Below are 26,524 nucleotides of genomic sequence, written 5' to 3'. Positions count from 1 at the left end.
ATAGTATTTACTTTCCCCATGTATCATACAGTAAGGTATGTACCCCCATTGCTGGTAGTTTAAAGCCTTTTGGCTCTTTTTCAGATTTTTAGCACAAATAGTTATGTTTTATCCATCACTCATTTTAGATCCTGTTTGTGAACTTCAGTTTACTGAAGTCTGGCATAACACAGAGAGTTAAAACTATCTGTACAATGATACTGTAACTCAGAGATTAGGTTAGGCTACTCACCATCAGCTATAAATACCCTTTTCGATATTTCATTAGTATCTTTTGGTTCTAGATCAATTCTCCCTTTCCCTGATATTAAATGACTTTTTGTTTTATATTCATAAAAAGCACACTTATGGCATTATACAAATTAGTGATTAGATTCTGTTGGTTTAATTTGCTTAGTTGATTTTACTTTATTTTTACAGGAAAAATCTAAATTTCACAGGATCATGTAAAGAATAAGGCACTGTATGCATGTATTGAAGTCCTCTCAGCATTGCTGTACTGTTTGTTTGTTGATTCCTATCCAAAGGCTGCAAACATAACTGAATTGAAATATATGTACTGTATGTAATAAGCGTGCAACTTTTACCACAATGTGTTTACCACATTTGTATTATCTAAAAATGCTCAGTCCAGGGCCCAGAAGCAATTATAATATCTGCAATGCTCAATCCAGGGCCCTACACTGAAGCTGGAAACAAGAATACAAAAACTTCGCTCTCTAATTGGGTATCGCTCTCACTAACCACAAACCGTATGTGCAGTCCTTTTTTACTCTGTTGGTGATATAGTTTGCTGCATTTATTTTTGCTTCATGCTTTTATGGCTAATTTGTATGTTGTGCTGCATTACTAATATCTAGTATTTTACCTGGCAAGATGTGTTTGATTTATATTTGTCGCTTGTCTTTGCTTCTTTAATTATTCCAAATATTCAAAATTATATTTTATTCAATGTGCAACATTTACAAGTAAAGTTTCACAACCTAGAATTTGCCTATACTGTACTTTTTTGTTTATGAATAGTTGAGAAAATAATTAGGATATGGAGGTAGGTTCCTAATTATTTTTGCTTATCACTGGTACTTTCTATTAGTGTCTGAACATGTTGCTATAAAAATGTGTGTATTTATAAATATACACAAAAAGAGCTAATATATTATCAGGTTTCTTAGCTCTAGATATTTGAAGTGAGAGTCCATGTATGAATTAGCATGTAAAATATATAATTGCAGTTATTAGACTGGTAGTTGAGACTAGTAAGAAGAACGATGTGTCGTGGAGTGCTTGGACGACTGGTTGCATTTCGGAAGGTCACTGCCAGATGTGCAGTATTGTTAGAACCCATACATAATAATTTTTAAGAAGCTTCAGTTTTATAGCATGGTGGAAGGTATGTGCTTAGAAACAGGTTCCATATGGACTTAGTACATGTTTTTGCTAACTGTATTGTGTAGCAAGCCTGGAGATTGTTCGTACCTCAGGCAGCAGGTTGTGAGCACTTGGAAGAGCTTTGGGAAATTTTAAAAAAATTAGTAAATACACTGATGGACTTGGTAACTTTGTTATCAGTGTATATTAGCTTCATTTTGCCTTCAGAATCTTTATTATCAAAGAAATATAAATTAATGTTCTCTGTAGAGATGCATGAATTCAGATTGAAGAGAACCCTTCACTGATATAATGTAGACATTGACCCTTCAGCATGTTTGAGGGAAAATCAGCAAGAGTTTACCAAAGATAAAATCACCCAAATATAAGTCATGTAAATGATTCGCGAGTGACTTAAGAATTAAACAAGCTATGGACAAATTATATTCCACTCTTGCACAATTTTCAGTGCTAATGAGTCTGACATCATAAGTTTTGTTTACTTCTGAGTAGCATTTTTTGGCTAATATAAATTGGGGTAAGACTATATACCTTTTCTCTCACAGCTGGCTCCAGGTGACATCATATGGGAAGTCAATGGGCAAGAGGTTAACACATTCACTACAAAGGAAGGTCAGTCCAGTATGGTGTGCCAGTGACCTTATCGATAGTGGCCCAGATATTCATGTCTATGAGTCCCTTCTTGGGAAATTTCTTTTACAAAGATTTCTTGAGACAGATGGAACCTAGTCATTTATTTTTGGTATTTATCCTACTTATTGTGATAGTTGTATGATAATTGATTCATATACATCATTTCTCATTATTCATGCCAAAGTATTACCTTAACTGAGTTTCATTAAATTTTGATCTGTTAAGTTGTTATTATAATACACATGGAACAAATGTATGGTAACACCTGTAGTAATTAGGACAATGAAAGGAAAGTGTGCAATTTTGGCATATCATATACACTGTATAATAAATAAATAATAATAATTTAACTTGGCAACCCTTACCTAGATTAACTCTTTTTGTTTTGTTAAAGTAAATTTAATCAATACCAACCTGTTCTTGAATAGCAGCTTTCTTTCTTGGGAAAACCCTTATATAATTACTGTAATGAGTTTCATGCTGAATACTCCTTTCTAAGCCTTTACTCTATAATATATTTAGTTTATCCTGCTATATATCTTCCACAGTGCAAGATAGTGAATTATATTAAATTTTAATCATTGTTATCTTGAGGTTATCTTGAGATAATTTTGGGGCTTAGCGTCCCAGTGGCCCGGTCCTTGACCAGGCCTCCTTTTTGTTACACTTCCCCCCCCCCCCCCAGGAAGCAGCCCGTAGCAGCTGTTTAAATCCCAGGTACCTATTTACTGCTAGGTATTAGGGGCATCAGGGTGAAAGAAACTGCCCATTTTGTTTCCACCTCCACCAGGGGGATCAAATTCAGAACCTCAGGACTACGAATCTGAAGCGCTGTCCACTCAGCTGTCAAGCCCCTAAGTTTAAACTAAGTTGTAGTTTAATTTTTTGTGCATTTTTATAGTCATGGTCAATAGAATTTTAAATTCCTTATGTTACTGATCTGTTTTCTGGGAAGCTCCCTCAGCTTACATGCTAGTGTAGTCAAGTCTTAGGAAGTTCACTAAGTCTATAAGACCAACATTGACTTACCAGGTACCAGAATCTGGCTCTCTGTGAAGAAAGGGGCACTTTGGAATCAGAAATTGACCAAAACCATGATAAACATACCAAGAGATATTTGGCAAAACATCACTAGCATTAATGTCCCAACTGCCACCAGATCACACCCCAAATTATCCAGCATCCCTACCAATCATCCATCTCACTGATGCAGTTAAGGGTGTATCCCTCTGTTGTGATGATAGCTGCTGCTGCTTTCAGCTAAGTCGTGTCGGATATAGGGTTCTGTGGTGCAATGGTAAACGCAGTCGAGTCACAGCTAAAAGGTCCCAGGTTCGATTCTTGATGCCTCTGATCATTGTGCAGTAATTAGGTACCTGGGAGTTATGAGGTTATTGTAGGTTGTATCATTGGGAAAGCCAGAAATTAACCTTGAGGGATCTCGATAATCACAAAAGTCTTCCTGTCACCGACCGTGTTGAACCACTGCAAATATTTTAGGGGTTGGGGATGGGGGGGTGTAATTCATCCCACTGTGCACCTTGCTTAGCATTGTAGATTCTTAACAGGTTCTTCATAATACCGTAGAAACTTTTTTTTCTGTGGGGAACCCCATCGACTTGTTTGTTCTCTGGGGTGGACGTGGTGGTTCTTCCCGGAAGAGTCGTGCTAGGGTTCGGGATTCCTCCAGTCTTGGTAGGCCAGTGGTGCCAGTTTCGGAGGTGGTGACATCTAGTTGGCGTGGTGATCGCTCTACTCATAGTCAGCTTCTTGTAAGGGGTGTCAGCCCGTTTGCGGGTCGCCCCATTGACGGGGCAATGGGGGGAAGGCTCACGCTGTTTGCTCGTGCCTTGTCCCACGATTTGTGGCTTTTTGGGCCGTTTCTTCCGGCCTGTGGTGGTGTTGGGTTGCTCCACCTCCTCCGGGGGGTTCGGGGCTAGCGGGGCAGGCCTCTTTCCCTGTGTTCCATTGGGTCATCTTGGAGTGGGTTTGCTTGGGTGTGGTCGAAACGTACACGTCCCTCAGGTGGGTTTCCCCTGTCTGTTTCCGCACAGTCCCTGCGAAACGGGACTGTGTGGATCTGAGATTCATTCTGGAATTGTCCCGCCTGAACGGGATCTATTGCCCTTCCTGTCTGATTACCACTCTGTCCCAGGTCCGGCCTCTCTTGGAGCCGGATTCTTAGATGGTGTTTCTGGATCTCTGGGATGCGTATTGGCATGTCTTGATTCTTCTGGGGTTCAGAAACTGGTTAGGTTCGTGGTGGGGTGTCCGGCTTACCACTTTTGTTGCCTTCTTTTTGGCTTGAATCTGGCACGTTGCCTATTCACGCATCTCACCCGGGTCATGGTGACCTGTCTGCGTTTGTTAGGGCTTCAGGTTTTGGCCTACCTCAATGACTGGCTAGTGTAGGCTCCCACCTGGTTTGCATGTCTGCTCACCATGAGTGTAGTTCTTTCCCAGCTTGCTGGGTTCGGGTTCCTGGTGAACTTGAGGGAGTCCCATCTGGTTTTGTCCTGGGTTTGGACCTGGCTGAGTCTTGTTTGGGATTCTTCGACAGCTTCCTTGTCTTTCCCTCCTGAGGCCTACTGGGGGACCACAAGCCAGAACCTGACACCTTCAGAGAGGCACAAGGAACAATGGCTTAGAGGAACCCCGGTGTGGTTGGAAGCATTCTATGTTTGCCATCGACTGGGTCAGGCACCCAGAAAGGTAAGTGCCCCAAAACAAACCCCTATTCTGGTGAAGAATTGCTACTGAAAGCCAAACTAGTGGACAGAACTCTAATAAAAATGAGCAAATGAGCATGACGTCACCACGTGACCGCGCTGCTGTTTGCGCACCTCCTCCCTCCCCGGGAGGGGGAGAGGGAGCCCTAGACCCCCACGCCAGCTATCCATCCTTCATTTCTGTGGCTGATGTGAGGCTGGTAAGGTCGTGCGACTCTGGCTCCAGAGTTTCAGTCCTGTGCCTTGTGGTGTAGTGCTATCCTCGGTGGTGCGCGAGTCAGGAGTAATTTCACTAGTACTTGGGCTGCATGTGCCTAGGAGCGCCTGACAGCTGAGTGGACAGCACTTCGGATTCATAGTCCTGAGGCTCCGGGTTCGATTCCCGGTGGAGGCAGAGACAATTGGGCAAAAAGTTTCTTTCACCCCAGAAAGAGGTGTGTAAGAGGTATGAAAGAGGTGCCTGACAGTTGAATAGACAGTGTTTTGAATTCATAGTCCTGAGGTTCCGGGTTCGATCCCTGGTGGAGGTGGAAGCAAATGAGCAAAAATGTTTCTTTCACCCTGATGCTCCTGTTATCTAGCAGTAAATAGGTACCTGGGAGTTAGACAGCTGCTACGGGCTGCTTCCTGGGGGTGTGTAACAAAAAGGAGGCCTGGTCATGGGAGGCCACGGGAATGCTAAGCCCCAAAATCATCTCAAGATAACATCAAGATAACCTTCCCTAGGTACCCAGTTAAGTACTGCCCTTGTGGCTTGGGGCCATTTTCCACAAGTCACCTTGGGGGCTACCTTTGTAAGGTCTTTTGCTGCTCGGTAATTAGCCGCCCTTGGAGTCAGCTGGGGTGTTTCCTTTTCCCCATTTGCCTCCGGGTAGGGGGTAGTATTCGTCACTGGTTGGGGCACAGAGTACTGTGCAGCTAGTTATCACCTCTCATTGCAGCTGGCTCTGTTTTGCCTGGGTACATTGTCCTCCTGGGGGGTTTTTCTTTTGTTTTTGTTTTCTTTCTGGGTTAGGGTCTGCCCCTTGTTTTGGTATTAACCGATTGTATCTTGGTGGTCCTCTGCTAGGCCCCCATGAGTGTACACATTCACTGGGGGCAGTTTTAGCAGTTTTGTTGGTAATTTGGGCACCGGTTAGCATTACCCTGCCTGGGCTTCCCTTAGTGAAAGTTCTGTCTAAGGGCCCTGGGAAACCCCACGGGGGCACTTGGGTCCAATAGAAGCGACCCCTGGGTCCCCTCTCGCCTTGTTCGAGTTTGAGGGTTGCTCGGTTCCCTTGTCTCCGGGTGACCTTCAATGTTTATGCCTCTGTCATGCTGCCTGCTAGGTTGGATACACCTTCGACCCAGAGTCCTGTGAGTTTTGTTGCTTGTTTGTGACTAAGTACACCCAGTCCACTGATGACACTATTGGGTGCAGTCAGCTCAGGCATTGCATGCTTGTTTTAGGTTGCTGCAGCACGTTAGGTTGGTTGCTGACCCAGAAGCCCTGCGGCTGCCCCGTTTTGGTTATGGGAACGCGGACTTGGGGGTATTAGTCGCTTCGACTTTGGTTCAATCTGTCTCCCCTCCTTCCCCTGCTGTGGTTCGTTCTGGTCCTCCCACTCTGCTTCCGCCTCCAAAAGTCTGAGGGTTTCGGAGTCGGGGCAGGGTTTAGTTGGTTTGGAGAGACTGGTGGTTTCGGAGGATGCCCCTTCTGGAGTGACAAGATAGGCATTCGAGCCGTTCCTCCTGCCGAAGTGTTAGGGTCTGACCTTCCTTCCTGCTTTTCCGGCTGCTCCAACTTCTTTTTTTGAGGCTGGGGCTTTGGGGGATGACTTGGCCCCGGGTCCTGCTGTGGAGGTTCCTGGGGCTGGGGCTTTGGGGGATGACTTGGCCCCGGGTCCTGCTATGGAGGTTCCTGAGGCTGGGGAGGGGTTGTCTTGGGACCTTGGGTCCCGTTGGAACTTGCTTAGATTTTTGTACCCTCTGAGCGGGTCTTGTTCTTGCAAGGGGTGGGGTTTTCCTTGCCCACCTCCGTGTACGAGTTGGATTTGGTGTCTGCCCCACCCCGGGTTCGGTTCTGTAGCCCTTTGGGTTCATTGGTCGTGTTCTTCCGGTGGTTTTTGGCTTTCCACATCCCGCCACATGAGGAGTGGGAAGCTATTTGCGGCTTACCTCCTGCGCAACTTGGATTACGCCTCTTTAATGGATCCGTCTTCAATCAGGTTTGGATCTTCGTTTCCTTACTGGGTTCGTTATGAGGTTACGGAGTCGTCCTAGCTTGCGGATAGCCCTGTTTTTTCATTGGAGGCTTGGCATACGTCCTGTCAGTCCCACACGCTTGAGTGGCGTGAGGCTCTGACAGTGGTGTAGGTTTACCTGGGATGGGGGTGGTGAGTTTGAGCATCTCAATGCCTATTTGTTCACCCCTGTCCTTCCTTGGGATGTTGGCATTGTTCAACTTCATGTGCAGGTTTCCACTTTGGGAACCTGCACGTGAAACTTGATGAGCCGCATGAAGGTTCGTTTGGTGTACAATATATTCCATGAGCGACTCGTCATAAAATGCTGGAAATGGAGGTTGAACAGGGCCTGGCCGCTCGCTACATTGTCAATGTTCCTGGGCCTAGTCGGGCCTGTGTCGGGTTGGGTTGACTGTTGCAGTCAGTTGTCTCGACTTTGAGTTGAGGTGTGAGTGCCAACCGCCTCCCGGGTAAGTCCCTCTTGGTTTTGTCTTTGAGTAAGTAGCTCTGGGGAGCCGAAGGGGCTTCCCCCAGAAAACCTGCTTTGAATGTAATGAAATGCCATGTTCAGGGTGAGACCCGGAGGCTCCCCGGCAACCCTCCCCTCCCTCCAATTTTTTTGCGGTTTTTGACATCCAGCCTCAGAACTGCAGGGTGGATAGCCAGCGCTGGGGTCTTGGCCTTCCCCTTTCCCCTCCCAAGGAGGGCAGAGCTGCTCAAACAGTGGCATGGTGACATGGTGACATCATGCTTGTTTTCATTTGGGGAGTTCTGTCAACTAGTTCTGCTTTCAGTAGCAATTCTTAACCAGAATAGGGTTTGATTTGGGGCATCTACCTCTCTGGGTGCCTAACCCTGTTGATAGCAGACATAGAATGTTTCCAACCACATGGGGGTTTCTATAGGCCATTGCTCCTCAAGCCTCTCTGAGGGTGCCAGGTTCTGACTTGTGGTCTTTGGTAGGTCTAAGAACTCCATTCACTTGACTGATGCCAGGGTTTAATACATTTATCAGCCCGGATAGCTCCGGGGAACATCGGGTCTTACCCAGAAAATGGCATTTCATTACATTCAACGCTGTTTTTTTGCAGTAAAATGATTAAATGACTTTCTTGTAACTTCCTTGTGCATGACACATTCTTGTGTGTGTGACACATCCTTGTGTGTGCATGACATATGTTTGTGTGTATGTGACACATCCTTGTGTGTAGTGACACATCTGTATTTGTGTGTCACATCCTGGCATGTGTGGTACAGCCTTGTGTGTGTGATACATACTTGTGGGTGTGACATATCCTTGGGTGTGAAGCATCCTTATGTGAGACATATCCTCATTATTTGTGATAGTTTCTCATTATGTGTCTCCCTTTAATATTTCACCATATTCTAATTAAAAGCAAGTCTGAAGTTGGAAAACAATGCATATGCTCCTCTCACAATGTTCTTTGTTCTTTTGGAGATAGCTTACTATCCAAAACTACCCCTAGTTCTCATTCTTTATTAGACTTCTATAATTCATTTCCACATAATTTGTAAGTTGTGTGTGGTTTATTTCTCCAATTCCACTTTCCATAACATGGCATTTTTCACGTTGAATTCCATTTGCCACTTGACGCTCCAAGCACTTAATTTATCTAGATGAATTTGAAGGGCATTACAATCGTCTGTGTCTCCTATCTTCCCCAGTATCTTAGCATCATCCACAAATATGTTCATATAATTCTGTATTCCTTCTGGTAGATCATTTATGTAGACGATGAACATTATTGGTGCAAGAACTGAACCCTGTGGTATTCCACTAGTAATGCTCCTCCAGTCAGTTACATTCTCTCTGATTACTGCCTTCATCTGTCTCAGAACATTTTTCATCCATGTCAGAAGTCTGCCTGTCACATCTCCAGCATATTTCAGTTTCCAGAACAGCCTCTTGTGTGGGGTCTGTCAAAAGCCTTTTATGTGGGGGAGCCCCATCGGGTGTTTGGAGCCCCATCGGCTCCCTGGAGCCCCATCGGCTCCCTGGAGCCCCATCGGCTCCCTGAAGCCCCATTGGCTCCCTGGAGCCCCATCAGCTCCCTGAAGCTATTGGACTGATATTGGCTATAACTAGTAAGTGGCTTCAGTCATATGGAGTCATATGGCGAAGGGAACAATAGCATATGAAACTTACATGTATGAAAGTATTAATGTCTGCCATCGACCGGGGTTGAGCACCCAGAAAGATAGGCGCTTCAAAACAGACCCCCACCTGGTAGAAATATTACAACTTGAGACCGAACAGAGGCGATAAACTCTCCCAAAGAAAAAAAAGCTAACAAGCAACACGTCATTACAACATGCGCCGCTCGTTCATGCCGAAACTCGTGCCAAAAGGGGGAGGGGGATCTCAGGCCACCGAGCTGGCACCTAGATTGTCAGTTTGTTGACTGAAGATATACGGGGAGGACGCCTGCTCTGGCCTCAATTACCTAATTGGCTTCACACTGCTGGTTTTTCTTCTGTGTGTTGGCAGTGGCCAGGAGTTTTGTACCAAGGGCTGCATGCACTTAGGGCTCCCTTCCCTAGGCACCCCGTGAGCACACCCATTGGGCTTCAGAGCTCCCTTCTCTGGGTCCTTCGGGTCCCCATTCCCGTAGAGGGTAGTGACTGTTTGGTTTGAAACCTCGTCCTTGGGGTCAGCTTATGTCCCAGTACTTTTGTTTATCCCCGGGTAGGGAGTGGTTGTTTGCTGGTTGGGGCGCACTGGGCTGCCTAATTCCCAGGAAGAAGAGATAGGCAGTCTAATCCCCTAATTATTCAGCTTGCATAATCGCAGTGACTGTGACTCTTTCTGGTCCCGAGTTGTGGTCCTTCCTCGGAGTTCTCTTTCATTCTTTAGTTTGCTTTATTGAACGTTGGAAGGCCGCCACAGTCCATATTAGATGCTACCTAGGGTTCACTAGGGCAGTCCTCAACTGGGCTTCTGGGGTTATTCACATCACAGGGGCTAATTTTAATTTGCCTGGCTATATTAAGGGGATATTAAGGGACCTCCCGCTTTGGAGGTCCAGTGGCTGGGCTTCCCGTAGGGAAACAACCCCCCCCCCCCCCTACAGGCCCTGGAAAATCCCGTCGGGGCTTGGGTAACCATTGGATGTGTCCTCCAAGTCCCATCTCGCCTTGAGCAAGTTTGCAGGTTGTTTGTTGCCCCTGTCTCAGGGTGGCAATCGCCTGTTCTGCCTCTGTCTAGCTGCTTGTTGGGTCATCGACACCATTCGACCCGGAGTCATGCGGGTCTTCTTTCCTGCTCGCTTTCCAGTTACCCATTCTTCTTTGGGAGATCTTACGGGTCAAGCGGCTGTCGTGTTGCATGGTAGGTTTAGGTTGTTGCAATGTGCTAGATTGGTCACCCTCTCAAATGCCCTGGGCCTGCCATGTATTGATTAGGGTCCGGACTTAGGGGCATTGGTGGCTTTGGCCTTGCTTTTGTCTGCGCCCTTGAGTCCTTCCCTTGATGGCGTGGTTCGTCTTGTTCTTCCTCCTCCCCCCTGCTCCCAAACGTCTGAGGGTTTCAAAGTTGGGGCTGGGTTTAGTTGGGATGAGACCGGGGGAGGGGGGCCTGCCTCGTTCGATGCGGATACAGAGGCCTTTAAGTCAGTTCCTCCAGCCGAGGCTTCTGGGTCTTCCCAGCGGGCATTCCCCTTCTTTAAGGCTTTTCTCTTGGACTCTGCCTTTTCTTCAAGGGCGGAGGGCATAGAGGTAGGCTCTGCCCCGGAACCTCTCTCAGGGAGGGTTTCGGGGCTTGATGGAGGAAACCTAATTGGTGTGCTTGGGCTTTGCATTGCTCCTGCTTGGGCCTTTGTTCCTTTGGGCAGGGGTCTTGCTGCAGGGGTGGGGGTTTTCGTTCCCTCCATCCCTTTGGCTTTCGTTTTGCCATATTTGCCGGTGTATGCTGTATTTTTGGTCGCTTCCCGGTCTGCTGTGGCTTTGTTTACATTGGCGGCCATTTTGTTCTCCTGTTTACGTTCCTGGCCTCCAGAGTGGTGCTTAGTATCGTGGTGTTTACTTTTCGGGACTGGGTGTGTGAGGAGATCCGTTGGTAATTACCTAAGTGTAGTTACAGGATGAGAGCTACGCTCGTGTTTTTGTGTGTTTTTGCACTCTAGGGCTCCCAGATGTCTGTTGCTCCCTCTGGTCTGCCTTTCTCTAGTGGGTTTTGTCTACATGGCTTGGAATGCAGAGGTATACTGCCTGTATGCATTTTTTTGCAGTTTTCCCATTTTTCGCTGATGCCTGCATCGACTGGGGTGGTGCTTCGGCTCTTCGAGCCATTTTTCTCGCTCTTTTTCTTGGGGGGGGGGGGGGGTTTGCTTGTGCGGCTGTGCGGGAGTTGATTCCTTGTATTTCGACTGGGGTTTTGTGCACGGTACTCCCCGAGCCTCCCAGGGACAGTGGGCTCTGGCATTATCTCGGGCTCTCAGCATGGGGCAGGTGTATGCAGCTTTGTCGCTTTTGCTATGACGGATTCGGCTCGCTAGAAGTATTCCAATTTCCAATCCGTCCTTAGTGGTTCCTTACCAGACCATGGCGGGTCTCTTCAGTCCTTGACTTTTTTGCGGCTGGCCGCTTTGTGTGGCTCTTCTGCTGTGGTCTCGGGGTTTCCCTTCTGGGGTGTCCTCTGTCAGATCTTGGTTCATTCCTCTGTCTGCGGCCTGGCCGTTCGGCATCATCTCTCGTTTGCTTGCCAGACGTTCGGGCCAGGTCCAGCCTTGGTTTCAGGCACTGCTTGCTCGATGTCCAAAACTGGGACATTTTCCACGGCGCCGTCTCTTTCAGCAGAACGGTCGATGTGATACCTTACTGGTTCACTCTACTCTTTTGTGCTTCGCGTCTGAAGTTTGAGGCAGGTGTGTCACTATCTATATGGTGACCTGGTGGCTTCTCTTATGGTGTCCCACCTGCAGTCTTCTTCTTAGTGGCAGTATAAAGTCTCTTGGCGGTCTTTTCGCCATTTCCTTTCCCTGTGTCTTCGGTCTCGGTTCGTGTTGTTAGTGTTTATTTCTTAGCTCTTTCCAGACCGGCATCTTATGCCGAATACTGTTGCCTCGTATCGTGCGGCGCTGGCGGAGCCGCTCCAGCTTGCTTTCGGGGTGGATGTCACTTCGGCTTTCTTGTGCCTTTTTATACCTCCGGCCTGCTCGTGCACCGCCTGAGCCATCCTGGTCTTTGGTCCGGGTGCTCTCCTTTCTTTCTTCCCCTCGGTTTGTGGTGGCCCCTTTGGTCCAAGACTGTTTCCAGTAAGCTTTGTTCTTGTTGGCTTTGGCTTCTGAGGGACGGGGAGCTTCATGCTTTCCTCTGGCGCAGAGGCTTTTGCTCTATTGGTCTGCGTGAACATTTTGTTCATTTGTTGCCGTCTCCTTCTTTTCTGGTGAAGAACGAGCCAGCAGGCTTCCGGAAGGGTCCATGGGTTATTGATGGTCAGGCCAGGGGTGCATCATGTTTTGTGTCCGGTTGTGGCTTTACACCATTTCCTGTGCACCTTGGCTTCTGTGTCCAGGGACGTGCTATGGATTGACCCTGTATTTCTTGTTCCCTCTTTCAGGGCTCGGGTCTCTCAGGTCATCCGCAGAGCTCTTGCATAAAGCCAGCCTGTGGTCTACCCTCCTGCCCATGGTGTTCATAAGTTCATGGCTTTGGCTGCTGTGCCAGGTCCTCAACAGTCTTGTGTCGCCTTGGTCACCGGTTGCAGCCAGTTGTCCCTTCTTTGTTCAGGGTTGTGTGGTGCAGCCGCCTCCAGGTGCGTCCCTTTTTTCCTGCACTTTGGGTAGCTAGCTCCAGGAAGCCAGTGGGGCTCTAGGGAGCCGATGGGGCTCCCCCATAGAAAACCAGCGTTGAATGTAATGAAACACCATTTTCTGGGTAGAGCTCTGGAGGCTCCCTGGCACCCTCCCTCCCGCTGATTTGCGGGTTTTGTTTCCATTTTTCAGCCTCCAAACTGACGGTCCAGCTGCCAGCTCGGTGGGCTGGGACCTACCTCTCCTCCTCCTTGGGGGGCGGGGGGGTTCATTGCGAATGAGTGGCACGTGGTGTGAAGATGTATTGCTTGTTAGCTTGTTTCTCTTTGGGGGAGTTTATTGCCTCTGTTTGGTCTCAGATTGGAATATTTTTACCAGGTAGGGTCTGTTTTGAAGCGCCTATCTTCCTGGATGCTCAACCCCGAATACAGTGGAACCTCGAGTGATGAGTGGCTCCAGTTACGAGCATTTCAAGTAACGAGCAAGCCACTTGCAGACAATTTGTCTCGACTGACGAGCTTTTGCTTGATTAACGAGCGTTGCCGCTGGTTCTCAGACACCTACGACGACAGTGCTATTGTTGTTTCACAAGACGAGTTTTCCACATGACGAGCTTGGTGCCGGAACGGATTAAATTCGTTAATCGAGGCGCCACTGTACTTTCATACATGTGAGTTTCACAGGCCATTGCTCCCTTCACCTCTCTGAGGGGACTATGTTCTGGCTAGTGGTTCCTGCTAGGCATGACAACTCCATATGACTGAAGCCACGTACTAATATTAACTAATATCAGTCCAATAGTTCCAGGGAGCCTCTGGGGCCCCTACCGAGAAAATGTCATTTCATTACATTCATCGCTGGTTTTAAGTCCAGATAGACACAGTCAACCCAACCACCTTTTTCTTGTGGTATTTCTATGGCTTTATCATAAAAACTCAGTAGATTTATTACACAGTATGTCACAGTGTGTGGCAGTTCCCCATTGTGTGTGTGACAGTTCCCTATTAGTATGTGTGTGATAGTTTCTCATTGTGTGTGTGATTGTACCCTATTATATGTGTGTGACAATTCCTTATTATGTGTGTGACAGTTCCCCATTACATATGTGACAGTTCTTCACGGTGTGTGGCAGTTGCATTTAGCTCACAGTTTGATAATAACAAGTTGGTTTTGAGAATAAGTGTATAATTGTTTAATGCTAACAGCATATTGAAAGGGCAAATCTGATAAGTTTTAGTAGCTTGCACTAACTATTTTTTTTCTCCTGCAGTTCTCAATTGTCTTCGTTTATCAACTTCAGAAGTGACACTCAAATTAAAAACTGGTAAGTTGTCATCTTGTAATGATTTATCTCAATGTCCAGGAATGCATTGCATCTGTTAACTGCTTGTGCATTAAATATAGAATTTTTATTATAGTAACTTTAAAATTGTAACCTAAATTGGTTATCAACAGATGTTGGAATTCAGCAGCGTGTGCAGCAGTACCTAGCGACACCAAACAATCCTGATGTATTACGAACAGCAATCACTCAGGATGACCTGCAAGGTATAAAACACATTAAGGCAAAAAAATCTTCCAGCAGAACACCACCTGAACAGTCCTCATCATCACCACCTTCCCTTCCAAGTCCCACACTCTCTGATGCCTCTGACAGAACATCTATCAGTCATGGGTCAAACCATACAACTTCGGAGAATGGTTTGCATTTAAAAGATAGAACAACAACAGAAAATGAGCGAAACAAGCAGAAGAAACCCAGAAGTGAAGCATACTTGATGACAGGTGACCTTATCTTGAATCTCTCACGGACTTCCCATGATCCCAGTTGGCTACCTCAGCAGAAAACTGTTGACGATTTGCGAAAGTCAGGTAGCGCCAGTGTTCCAACAAGTCCTAATGAAACAGACATTTGTGGTAGCAGGTTAGCCAAACATGAAGTGGGAAGTCCGCAGAGTTTGTGTTCGCCTGTGTCTGTTGATAGTAATGCTAGTGGTGTGCAATTTACTTACCCCCCAACCAGCACTTCCGTGAGAATCTCCAAATCGGAAGATCACTTGCAATACCAGAAGGATAATATGTGTGCAGTTAACATAGAGCTTGATGATGATGTGACGTCTTCACTAAACACTCTTCTAGATACCTGTGATGATCATAGTACTTCCCCTGTTCCTCATGAGGACCGCCGTATTGTATGGACTTTTAATGCCCCAACTTCCCCTGACAGTGTTCACTCGAGTCATGATTCTGACAGTCCTCTGATCAGATCTCCCTCCCCTACCTCTCCCCAATCTCCTACATCCTCCATGCAGTATTCATGTAGTGGAGTGTATGATAAAATGTGTAGTGGGCGTGATTCGCTTGGCAGCTCTAACAGATCTGAGAATGTGTGCTCTAACAGCTCTAGCCTAACTAGTCCGGACACAGATGTGCCTGATGAACTTGAGTGGGATGATACGACACCAACTTTACACCTCCCTTCATCTTATGTGAATAGTTTTGGTACCAAAGATTTTCTTCCCAACGGTCATAATATGGGTGGTGTAATGACATCTGAGAATAGAGGGTTAGTCTCTGATAAAAGCAAAGTAAAAAAACAGGATGAAAATCGAATTGTGATTAAAGTGGAAGGACCTGAAAAGAATAGCCGCAGAAAACGACCCCAGCATTTACAGAAAAGCAGTGAACCACTCTATTCTGATCCCCAGGACAGTAATGATGCTTTGCGTGATCCTGATATAACCCCGACTAACACTCGCCCACCTTCCCCTGGCTCAGGCACTCTCTCCCCAGATACCCTTGCTTACCAGGAATTGCGTGAATCTGAGGATGAAATTACATGTCTTTCAGAAGAAGATGGAACAGGCAAGGCTTCCATACGAACCTCCAGCACCACCTCGCCACCTCTAAGTGAGGACGAGTCTGATATAGACTCACTACATAGCTTTCACTACAGTCCCAAGGCTGTGGACATCCCATCTGCAGTTAGACTGGCAAAACGACTTATTTCTCTTGATGGCTTTAAGAAGTCTGATGTTTCCAGACATCTTTCCAAAAAGTAAGTTATCTTAAATATTTCTGTGTTTATTTGTAATTTTACACTATCATTATTTGTTAAAAAAAATATATATATATATACTATACAGTGATACCTTCGTTTACGATCCTAATCCATTTCCAGAGACACGTCGTACACCAAAAATTTGTAAACCAAAACAAATTTTCCCCATAAATAATGTAAATTGAATTAATCCATTCCCACACCCAAAAATATTAACTTAAAAATACATTTTATACAGAATACTACTCATTTTTCATATACAAAACAATTGGGTATAAATATAAACAATAAATAAAATAAGTGAACATTTAATTGCACTTCATCTTTACTGAGGAATCTTGCTGGCGTATGGGAGACGGTGAGGAGAGAGGGAGGAGTTGGTGAGACCATCCCCTGCTCGCCTTAAGCGAATTCATATCTGCATCACTGATTCCAGATTTTCCTTTCAAACATTTCACTGCCTCTTGTTATGTGGCAGCCAGTCAGAACCAGTCACTTACAGTTCCAAGTCAGTCATGCATTCACAGTCAAGACCTGTCACAGGCAGTCATAACCAAAGGCAGTCAAGCATTCACAGTTGTGGTAGCAACCGGTTAGGCATTTACAGTCATTCAACTATTTACAGTCAATCAGGCTTTCACAGTCGGTAAACAACATGAGTTTAACACCAGGCAGTCTGCCTTCTGATCCACCAGCTAGTAGGAAGGAAGAAAGTTCTGCTGTATGTTGAGTACTATAATACAGTACTGTATATGAAAACTATTGTACACTAAAATTACTGCAACTTTAATTTTGACACTATGTACACTCTTAAATTTAACACTTGTTCTAACTGTTCACTCCACACACGATGTTTTTAGATGTTTGCATCAGCTTTGCTGGTGCTCGCTGCTGCTGTGTTGGCTTCAGCTGCTTCTGTGCTGGTGCTGGGTACGGCTGTGCTGGTGCTGGGTATGGCTGTGCTGGTGCTGGGTATGGCTGTGTTCTTGCTGGGTACGGCTGTGCTGGTGCTGGGTACGGCTGTGCTGGTGCTGGGTACGGCTGTGCTCTTGCTGGGTACGGCTGTGCTGGTGCTGGGTACGGCTGTGCTGGTGCTGGGTATGGCTGTGCTGGTGCTGGGTATGGCTGTGTTCTTGCTGGGTACGGCTGTGCTGGTTGATTTTCTGCTACTAGTTCATGAAAAATGTTGACTTATTTTTGTTTGTTTCCTTCCTTTTGTCATATCCTTGAGACAAATATCTTTCATCATCCTTAGGTGTTGATAAAAGTCTGGTAGCTCTGGATTGTCAGTTTGTGAAACAATATCAAGGCGTTTTTCAACATGGAACAATATGTTAGCACTCGTAGCAGATTGTAACCTGCTATCATGCTCATCCTCATCTTCTTCTCTGTCGTCGTCAACAGTGCCAGTAACATTTTGGATAATCTCATCATCTGTTAAATCACCAATGGATGGATCGACTGAATCAGTATCTAACCACTCTTCCACATCGTTCAGCGTTAACTCCACCTCTCCAGCGGCACGCAGTTCTTGATAAATATCATTTGAAAATCCTTCAAAATCCATTTCTTCCTCAGTCATTTCATCAGCATGATCAAGCAACAGGAGTTTTTTCCAACAATTTCATAATGTTGACTCCTTAACTGCATCCCAAACTTTAGCCCAGTTGTAAATTGCTTCCGCAATTGAGTATTTTCTGGGGGAAGCCCCCTTCTGTTCTCCGAAGCTTACTAGGCTGATATGCTAATGTCAGACTTTGACATCAGTCATGTGTATGGAATTTTTATGGGCCAACCAGGGACCACGAGCCAGAACCTGGCCCCCTCAGAAGAGGCAAGGGGAGCAATGGCCTATAGAAACCCCCGTGTGGTTGGAACTATTCTATGTCTGCCATCGACCGGGTCAGGCACCCAGAAAGGTAAGCATCCCAAAACAAACCCCTATTCTGGTGAAAATATTGGTACCAAAAGCCGAACAAGTGAATAGAACTCCCCTAAAAGAAACGAGCAAACGATTATGAGATCACTCGTCGCCGCTGTCTGCGCCGCTCCCCCCCTCCCTAGGAGGGGGAAGTGGAGGCCCCAGACCCCTCACGCCGGCTATCCACCCTTAGTTCTCAGGCTGATGCTAGAGGCAGTGGTCGTGTGCTTGGCTCCAGCGTTTTTCAGCACTGTGCTTAGCGTGTGGTGGCTGTCTTCCAGGGGTGCGAGAGCCAGGAGTTATTCCACGGTACTCGGGCTGCATGCGCCTAGGGGTTATCGTCCATAGGTGCCCTGTAAGTGTTGCCTTTGGGGCTTGGGGCCACCGTCCACAAGTTCCTCGGGACCTGCCTCTGCTAGGCTGTCTGACTGCTTGGTTTTTAGATGGTCTTGAGTCTCGGGGGATGCCCCTTCCGGTGTGGCGACGGAGGCCTTCGAGTCCGATCTCCCAGCCGAAGCCTCTAGGTATGACCAGTGGGCCCTCTTCTGTTCGGCTTACTCGGCCGCACCGGCCTTTTCTTTAGGGGCCAGTGCTCTGGGGGACGACTCGGCCCCGGGTCTCGAGGAGGGAGATCCTGGAGCTGGGGAGGGGCTGACTTGGGGGGCCTTGGGCCCCGCTAGACTCCGCCTGGGGTTTTCTACCCTTGGAGCGGGGCTTATTGTTACAAGGTGTGGGGTTCTCTTTTCCTCCCTCCTCGTACGACTTGGATTTGGTGTCTGCCCCTCCCCGGGTTTGGATCCGTGTCCCCTTGGGTGCATCGGTTCCGTCTTTCTGGAGGTTTTCTGTTTCCCGCGTGACCCGGATTATGCCTCGGTGATGGATCCGTCGTCTTTCAGGTTTGGGACTTCGTTCTCTTTCTGGGTCCGTTACGAGGTTCCAGAGTCGTCCTGGCTGGCGGACTGTCCTGTCTTTGCTTTGGAGGCCTGGCATTCCTTCTGTTGTTCCCCGCACTCTTGAGTGGCGCGAAGTTTCTCCTGTGGTTCAGGTTTCCTGGGGGGCGACCTTGAGCACCTCAATGAGTACTTGTTTGCTCCTGCCCTTCCCCAGGATGTTGGTGTTCTGCAGCTCCATGTGCAGGTTCCCTCCCTTTTGGCTGAGCAGGTGGCAAAGGATTTGCGCGCCAGGGGCCTCTTGGCTTTGGCCTTGCGCTTCTTTTCCCTCCTGGAGCTGTCTTCAGACTGGCTTGGGGAGGACGTGGGGGCGCTTGGGGCTGTTCCAGGGTCCGGTGTCTTGGGCTCGGCTGCTCGCCCGTCGGCTGCCTTGTTGAAGTCGTATTACCTTTGGACTTTGCTGATTGGACACTAATTGTTTGTTGCGCCTTGCAGTACTGTACTGTGGTGGGAATGCTATCTTCCACCTTGGCGTTTGGAGACCTTGTTTTGGTGTCTCCGCACAATGCTGCATGGTGCTGACCCTTGTTACACCTATCACGTGTGTAATTGGGCCTGACAGTTGATGATGTTATGTTTCCTGAGGCACCTCGTGCAATGTTGCAACTCTGAGTCACTCAACACGGGCATCACAATCAGGAAAATTAGGGCAGTGGTACATTGAATGTTTCTCTTGGCAGAACAAACATGTTCCATAGCTTCCATTACAATTTGGTGTCACAGTCTTGGGTGACACAGTAACTATAGGCTTGGAGGGTCCCACTGCATATACGCCCACACTGCCACTGTTCCACTTTGGTGTTGAATTATATTGTCTAGATTGATTTGAAGTACCTTTGGTACGCTGTGGTTTACTATTATTGATTTCTGAAGGTTTACTTGGTGGTTTTAATTTGTCATGTGTTCATAGTTGATGAATTACTGAACGTAAACCCTCAGATATCTCATTCATGGATAAGATACTTTTATTGTAATGAGCACTCATTTGTCTCAATATGTCCCTTGGTATTTTCTCCTGGACAATTATTTTCAAGATCCACTCAGCCACATTAGTATTGGCTGTCAGGCTGAGGACCTTGATCATGGATTCTACCTCCAGCTTGAAGACTTAGAGTGAATCAGCTGAAGCCTCCGGTGAGGGGTAAATGCAACAGCTCATGTATTAAATGTGATGTTCTTACTTTTAGATCAGCATAATTATCCTTGAGGAGTTGTACTGTGAGGTCATAGCAATCGTTAGTTAACCTTAGATGGGATACTACTGTTTTAGCTTCACCTGATAATTGACCTTGCAGATAAGAGAATTTACTACTCTTAGGTAAAGATTGTTTTGAGTCCACAAGGTCTACAAATTTGTTCTAAAATTCGTCCCAATCTTCCTCATCTTTTCCTGAGAAAGTGGGTAAATTAATTGGAGGGAATCAAGCTTCATCTCGACTCGGATTGGATGAAACTGTTGTTGCTGCCTTGTTCTGGGCAATTATTTTGACAAAAGGCTGTAACATGGCTTGAGTGTGAATCTTCATATCTCGCTAGATCAACCATAATGTTGTCTATTTCTGATAAATTGGTGTTGGCAAGTTCAGTCACATATGTTGCTATTTGGCATTTGATTTGCTCAAATTTACCTGTAGCGGCTTGATAATAGCTTTCCAGGTCAGCATAATCAACTGGAGATTGTTGGGACAAATCCTCACATTTCTTGATCTGTCTTGTTAAGTGGCTTTTAAGACCTGCAAAGTTTTTTTTCATTCTTCCTGCAGTATCCATACTGGCTAGCTGGGTAAGCCTTGTGGGACTTGTACTTGGGTTGCTCATAATGCTGAACAAGTACTGATGGAGTAGCCTATGGTAATATTCTGCAATCACTAGGCTATAATCCTACCTCTTCTAGAGGTTAGCTCTTAAAATTAATACACATCATATATAATCATACACACTAATGATTTGAGTGATAAACCAGTGTCACTGGAAGTACCTTTTAGGTTAGCTCCTCAAATTATCACCCTAGGTTGGTATAGACACTAATTAATCACTCAAAGGTGCAATGATTATAAGTAAATTATTATATGTACACAACTCAACTCGAGCTGGTATTAATTACACCGAAAATAGGGTCTGCACCATTAATTAATGGTGCTAGGTTGTTCAATGTAAGTATCAGTACAACTAGACTATGGTAATAAATGGGACTAGGATGAACATTAAATAATTCACCTAGTCAATGGTAATAGGGGGACTAGGTTATCAATAAACACTAGTCAATGTAAATATCCTACCCTGTTGTGGGTTGGCAATTAGTAAATATTATATTGAGAAAACTAGTGCAATATATATTAAATAATACTCTATTCAAGATAAATTATATACACACTTGTTAATGATAGCCTCTATTAGCTTCTAGTATTATCTAGAAATATTAAATCCTATTAGTGACCTCGCGAAATAAACACCACAAAATTCGTGGATAAACTTGCAAGGGTGCAGCCACTAATTTGGCTGGCTTTAACCCTTAGACCGTGCAATACATACGTATCCCGCCAAACACACACCGAAACTACGACGTTGGTATAACGTTCCAACAAGTTTTAACACCACCTAACCAGTTATAACAACCAATATAGCAAGATGTAACAACATTCTAATACGTCATAAACACGTTAAGACGAGATGTAAAAACTTTATTACAAGTTGTAACAAGTGGAAAATAGAGACAGTTTCGGTTTATGTTTCCAGGGATATGATTTGACAAAATAATTTAACATACAATTTTAAAACTTGTGCAAATACTTTCTAATTTTTTTTGCATAATCAACTAGGCAAATGCTCCAACTTTGTCTAAATGATCACAGCATAACTTGAATAACAAGAGAATCAAAATTAATTTTAAAATTGAATATTGAAAACTTCAGATTTTCATTTCAGAATAAAAAATATGAACTATCACCAATTGTTCATTAATGTTATTATTCTCTCAGAATAGCATATGATCTTCATTTTCATCAAATTAGTATATAGGTTTTCAGTACAGTTTACTGTAAAAAAATCGTCAATAGGGCATTTGAAATATGAGGCAAATTTAGACCCCCAAAAATTATAACTCCAAATGAATAAAGTTTATGAAAAATCCATTCTGAAGGGATTGTAGAACAGACAGCCCAGCACACAATATGTCCAAATAGTGAGAATCGGTCAAAAACTGGAATTTTAGAATCCACTCAGAGTTGAAACTCTAGTTTCAGAGATAATTGAAGTTGAAGTTATCAACAATGAATAAAGGTAGTTTTAATTTGTTAATTTAATTGTATGTTTTAATAAACATTGCTTGGCATTCGTACTCGAATATGTGAAAGTTGCAGGTCAATATGTGTTGAAATGAAGTCAAAAAAAAATAACCCCCAAAAAACACAAAATATAGGTATAATTATAATAATTATAACGATTTAGGGGATATACTTTATATAAAGTGAAAAAGCCCTAATATGGTCCCTAATCATCAAAACAACCTAAGAAAATAGAGACAAAGAAAATAGTTTGAAATCAGAGAAAAAATCGGCCAAAAAAATTAAAAGTATCAAGTTTTCCGAGTTGTGACTGATTTATTTGTTGACCAATTTCATTCTATCTTCACATAGTTATGGAAACATATGCATTCTCCAGGGTGTAAAGGTTACAACAAAATCAGATAATAAACAGAGGAGAAAAAACTATATTCCTAAAAATAAAATTTCCCCTAAAAAAATATTTTTGTGACATTGATGAAAGTAACATATATTAACATTGGACAATGTATTTATATGATATATAACAAAATAGATCATATTAAAATAGTTATTCATTATTATTTGTGTTATTATGTATTACTCAGCAATAATATAAAGGCACCAACTGCATATCCACTTTGTGGACACTTCTTACTACTATTGTTCTTCTTTGAGCATTGAACAGGTGCTTGCATCTCTCTATTACTGCATAATCCTTCAGTTCCAGTTATTAGGAGCTGTTCTTATCAACAAAATGTTCTTATTTTTCAAAAATTTGTCTAAAATCATTTTCTGAAAATATTTTGATGAAAGTTTCATGACACTGAAGCCAATAGGTTGGAGATTTGTTTAACATTTTGAATTTATTTTTACATAATTTGAATATTTTTCGTTACTAGGCCCTCAATATGAGCGGTAATATGTGGTCTAAGGGTTAAAATAAGCGCTGTCACTTCACGAACAACACTCCACGAAATTGGTGTGTGACCTGGAAGCCTCTCTGTGAGGCTGGGCTGAGGGGGTCGTGAGCTCGCTAGAGGCTACGCGGCCGGTCACTGGCTGTGACTGGCAATATATTGTTCACTTGTTTATTACACTAGTTTATTTAATTTGATGATAGTCTAGCTCTGTAGACCATCTAGGTTCGAATAACCAAATGATTTGGGAGATTCGAACTGGTTCTGTTATTTGGTTCAAAGACCCAAATAATGTGGGGAACCGACCTGTGAGATTTATATTTATTTAATTTATATGAATTTATATAGAATTTATAAATTCGTTAAATGTATATATTTCGATAGCAATTTGTATGATGTTTAGCGGACTGTATTTCTGCAATATTCTCACAAATTGACTCCTTGCACATTAGGGGGGGTTTATATTAATTTATATATATACAGCCATTCAAACTACAATATTAAACTACATATATTAGTAATGAAATTGAGAGGTCTTATTGTATGGCAGGCCTGGTCCACCAGATATAAACAAGGATGGTGACACCAAATAAGCCTCGTGGTTGAGGCTAGCATCTACCCATGTACTGGTTTACTAGGATTAATTCTTGTTTTCTCTTCTGTTGTTCCTGTCAAAGGGAACTTGCTGTTAAGCCGGAATCCTATATATACGGCAGCTATATCAGAGGAAATATTGGTATATTATTTATAAGATAAGGACCAAGGAATAATTACTGTACCTGGGTTGAGTCGCTGTCTCTCGTGCTAACCGGTTCGCCCTATATACCTAACATTAACTGGCCAGAAATGATCAGATAATAAACGGGTTTCAGTAATACACTTCCCTTATAGTAGACGTAGTAGAGTGTGGATAACGGAATCACTTTACTCCTGTGACACAGCTGTCCAAAGGAGAATTATAGGAGCTGAACTTGCTTCAGCGACTAGTTGTCTTAACAACAATGGCTGACTCTTCTCCACCACAGATGCCCTAGCTCTCTTGTCCAGCTGGTGAATTTATAGCGCTATGTGGTAATGATATCTTGTTTTCTATTGACGGAAAATTCCACTGTGACACGTCTTCTATGAATGAATTTATATATACTGTATAACAGCAACAATATTATTTGCATATTGTATTTAATATTAATAAATGGTGTCGGGTTTTCTGACAGGTGGAATACACACACGCACGCACGCACGCACGCACGCACGCACGCACGCACGCACGCACGCACGCACGCTCGCACGCTCGCTCGCACGCTCGCACGCTCGCTCCCTCACTCACTCACTCACTCCTCACTCACTCACTCACTCACTCACTCACTCACTCACTCACTCACTCACTCACTGGGGGCCTCGACTTACAATGTTAATTCGTTCCCAGAGACGGATCGTAAGTCGAAATATCGTAAGTCGAAGCGATTTTTCCCATAAGAAATAAAGGGATTTGAATTAATCCGTTCCCCACCCTCCAAAATATTAACATACAAATACGTTTTATACTGAATACAATGTTTTTTTTCAAACTACAATAGAGCACCTAAATTTTTCTTACCTTTATGGAGGACTCCTGATGGCGTATGGAAGATGGTGATGGGGGAGGAGGAGAGTTGTTACTGTTTGGAAGGGGAGTCCCCTTCCATTATCACATCAGGCAGTGATGTTTTCTCTGGGATACTCTCTCTCTCTCTCCTACGTTTTGCCTGAATACCACTAGGACCTGGTTGTGGTTCAGTGCTTGTTTGTCTCACTACAAATTTGTCAAGAGACATTTGTTTTTCCCCTTCGTTTTAACATTTGTCTGTAATGATGCATCACTTTAGCACCCATAATGTCCTTTTTCTTAGCAAGTATGGTAGATATCGTTGACTGAGATTTGTTGTATTGCCTAGCCAGTCCAACAACCCACACACCATCTTTATATTTACGAATGATCTCTTGTTTCTGCTCTATGGTCATCCTTACATGGGATCTCATATGTTGAGCCTTACCACTGACTTTCCTCAGACTCATGGCGTGATATATAATAATTACTTTAATGATCAAAATGCAAAAAAATCACCTCTAAAGCGAAATTTTTTATAGGTGCGATCGTCACTAAGTGAGCAGCTGTAGTAAACTGTGGCAGGTCGGCTGCATGACCAGGAACCACGCGCTCGGTCGACCTGAACATGTACCAACAAATATCATTAGTCGACAACACCATCGGATGTCGAGTCGCATTTTTCGATGAAATTTACATCGTAACTCGAAATTATCGTAAGTAATGGCAATCGTAAGTCGAGGTGCCACTGTATATATGTATATATATATATTTATATATATATATAATATAAACTGAAAACTCACCCCAGAAGTGACTCGAACCCATACTGCCAGGAGCATTCTGCAACTGGCGTACAGGACGCCTTAACCACTCGACCATCACGACCGGACAAAAGATGATGGTAGCCGAGGCTAAATCTCCATCATCCCGCCGGTACTCTGATGGTAATCTTGGGCATGGTATTTTATCAAATCACCTCATTCTTTGGGGCACCCGTGAGGAACACAAACGCGAACAAGTCTGAATGGTCCCGAGGCATATATGCAACTGAAAACTCACACCCCAGAACTGACTCGAACCCATACTGCCAGAAGCACACTGCAACTGGCGTACAGGACCCCTTAACCACTCGACCATCATGAGCGAACAAAAGATAATGGTAGCCGAGGCTAATTTCCCATCATCCCGCCAGCACTCTGATGGTAATCTTGAGCATGGTATTTTATCAAATCACCTCATTCTTTGGGGCACACGTGAGGAACACAAACGCGAACAAGCCTGAATTGTCCCCAGGCATATATGCAACTGAAAACTCGCACCCCAGAAGTGACTTGAACCCATACTGCCAGGAGCACTCGGCAACTGGCGTACAGGACCCCTTAACCCTTTAACTGCGCAATGCGCCTGCAGGCCCAGGCTTCGGGTGCGCAACGCGCCTCCGGGTGTTTTTATTTTTTACATTCCATTCAAAACTTCCATGGCTACATGGGGTTCACATCAGCTTCCTCAGGGCTCTTGTAAACAGACGCCATCTTTAAAAAAAATCATGGTCCACATTGCCAGGTGTGAGAGCCTCAGTAGTGAGTGAGCAACCAAGGCTGGTGCTCACTGCACGAGCGCACAGCTCTGCTGTTCAGTGTGTGACCACAGCATCGCCTAATAATGTCAAAATATATATATAACCTGTATTATTTAGCCATGATAGTATTATAGAACAGCTTGAGTGTGATAATGAGTACAATGTTCAAATATCAGTGATTCAATGCTGTTCACGATGTTCGCAGCGTTAGCCACAGCACCACAGCATTATTTCGTCCATCTAGGAATCTTCAAACGACTTCTTTGGCTCCTTTTCAAAATTAACTTGTGGTCAATCATTCATTTACAGAAATTAGTGACCAGGATTGTGGTTATAATTAGCGTTGTGTGTAGTATTGTGGAAGGAGGAATTTTGGTGAGGGAGGGAGGGAGAGAATTGAGGTAGCCTCACTGTGTGGCAGCCACTCTAGTTATGCTCACCATACTAGCCTCGTGGTTTGCTATGGGGAACACACATGTACATGGGTATATACAGTGT

The 26,524-nt window shown here is 44.6% G+C and overlaps 1 protein-coding gene across 5 annotated transcripts in view; it reads left to right on the top strand.

Moving 5' to 3' along the window:
- The window catches only part of LOC123745435 (Exchange factor for Arf 6), a 109,144-nt gene that overhangs the window by 7,539 nt on the left and 75,081 nt on the right, over window positions 1–26,524 (top strand). For 2 of the 5 annotated variants that reach the window (XR_006771336.2, XM_045726009.2), the window contains exons 2-4: window positions 1,935–2,001; window positions 14,018–14,071; window positions 14,203–15,805. Coding sequence is in view for 4 of the 5 variants with exons in the window: in XM_045726009.2 (XP_045581965.1) it covers window positions 1,935–2,001; window positions 14,018–14,071; window positions 14,203–15,805 (1,724 nt within the window). In the remaining variant the exon portion in view is untranslated. The remainder of the gene's footprint in view (window positions 1–1,934; window positions 2,002–14,017; window positions 14,072–14,202; window positions 15,806–26,524) is intronic. The other 3 variants (XM_045726032.2, XM_045726030.2, XM_045726018.2) reach the window with 3 other exon arrangements.

This window comes from Procambarus clarkii, chromosome 10, assembly GCF_040958095.1.
Source record: "Procambarus clarkii isolate CNS0578487 chromosome 10, FALCON_Pclarkii_2.0, whole genome shotgun sequence".
NCBI classification, from domain to species: Eukaryota; Metazoa; Arthropoda; class Malacostraca; order Decapoda; family Cambaridae; genus Procambarus; species Procambarus clarkii.
The sequence above is the reverse complement of the archived record's forward strand: the minus strand, read 5'-3'. Positions and strand labels throughout refer to the sequence as shown.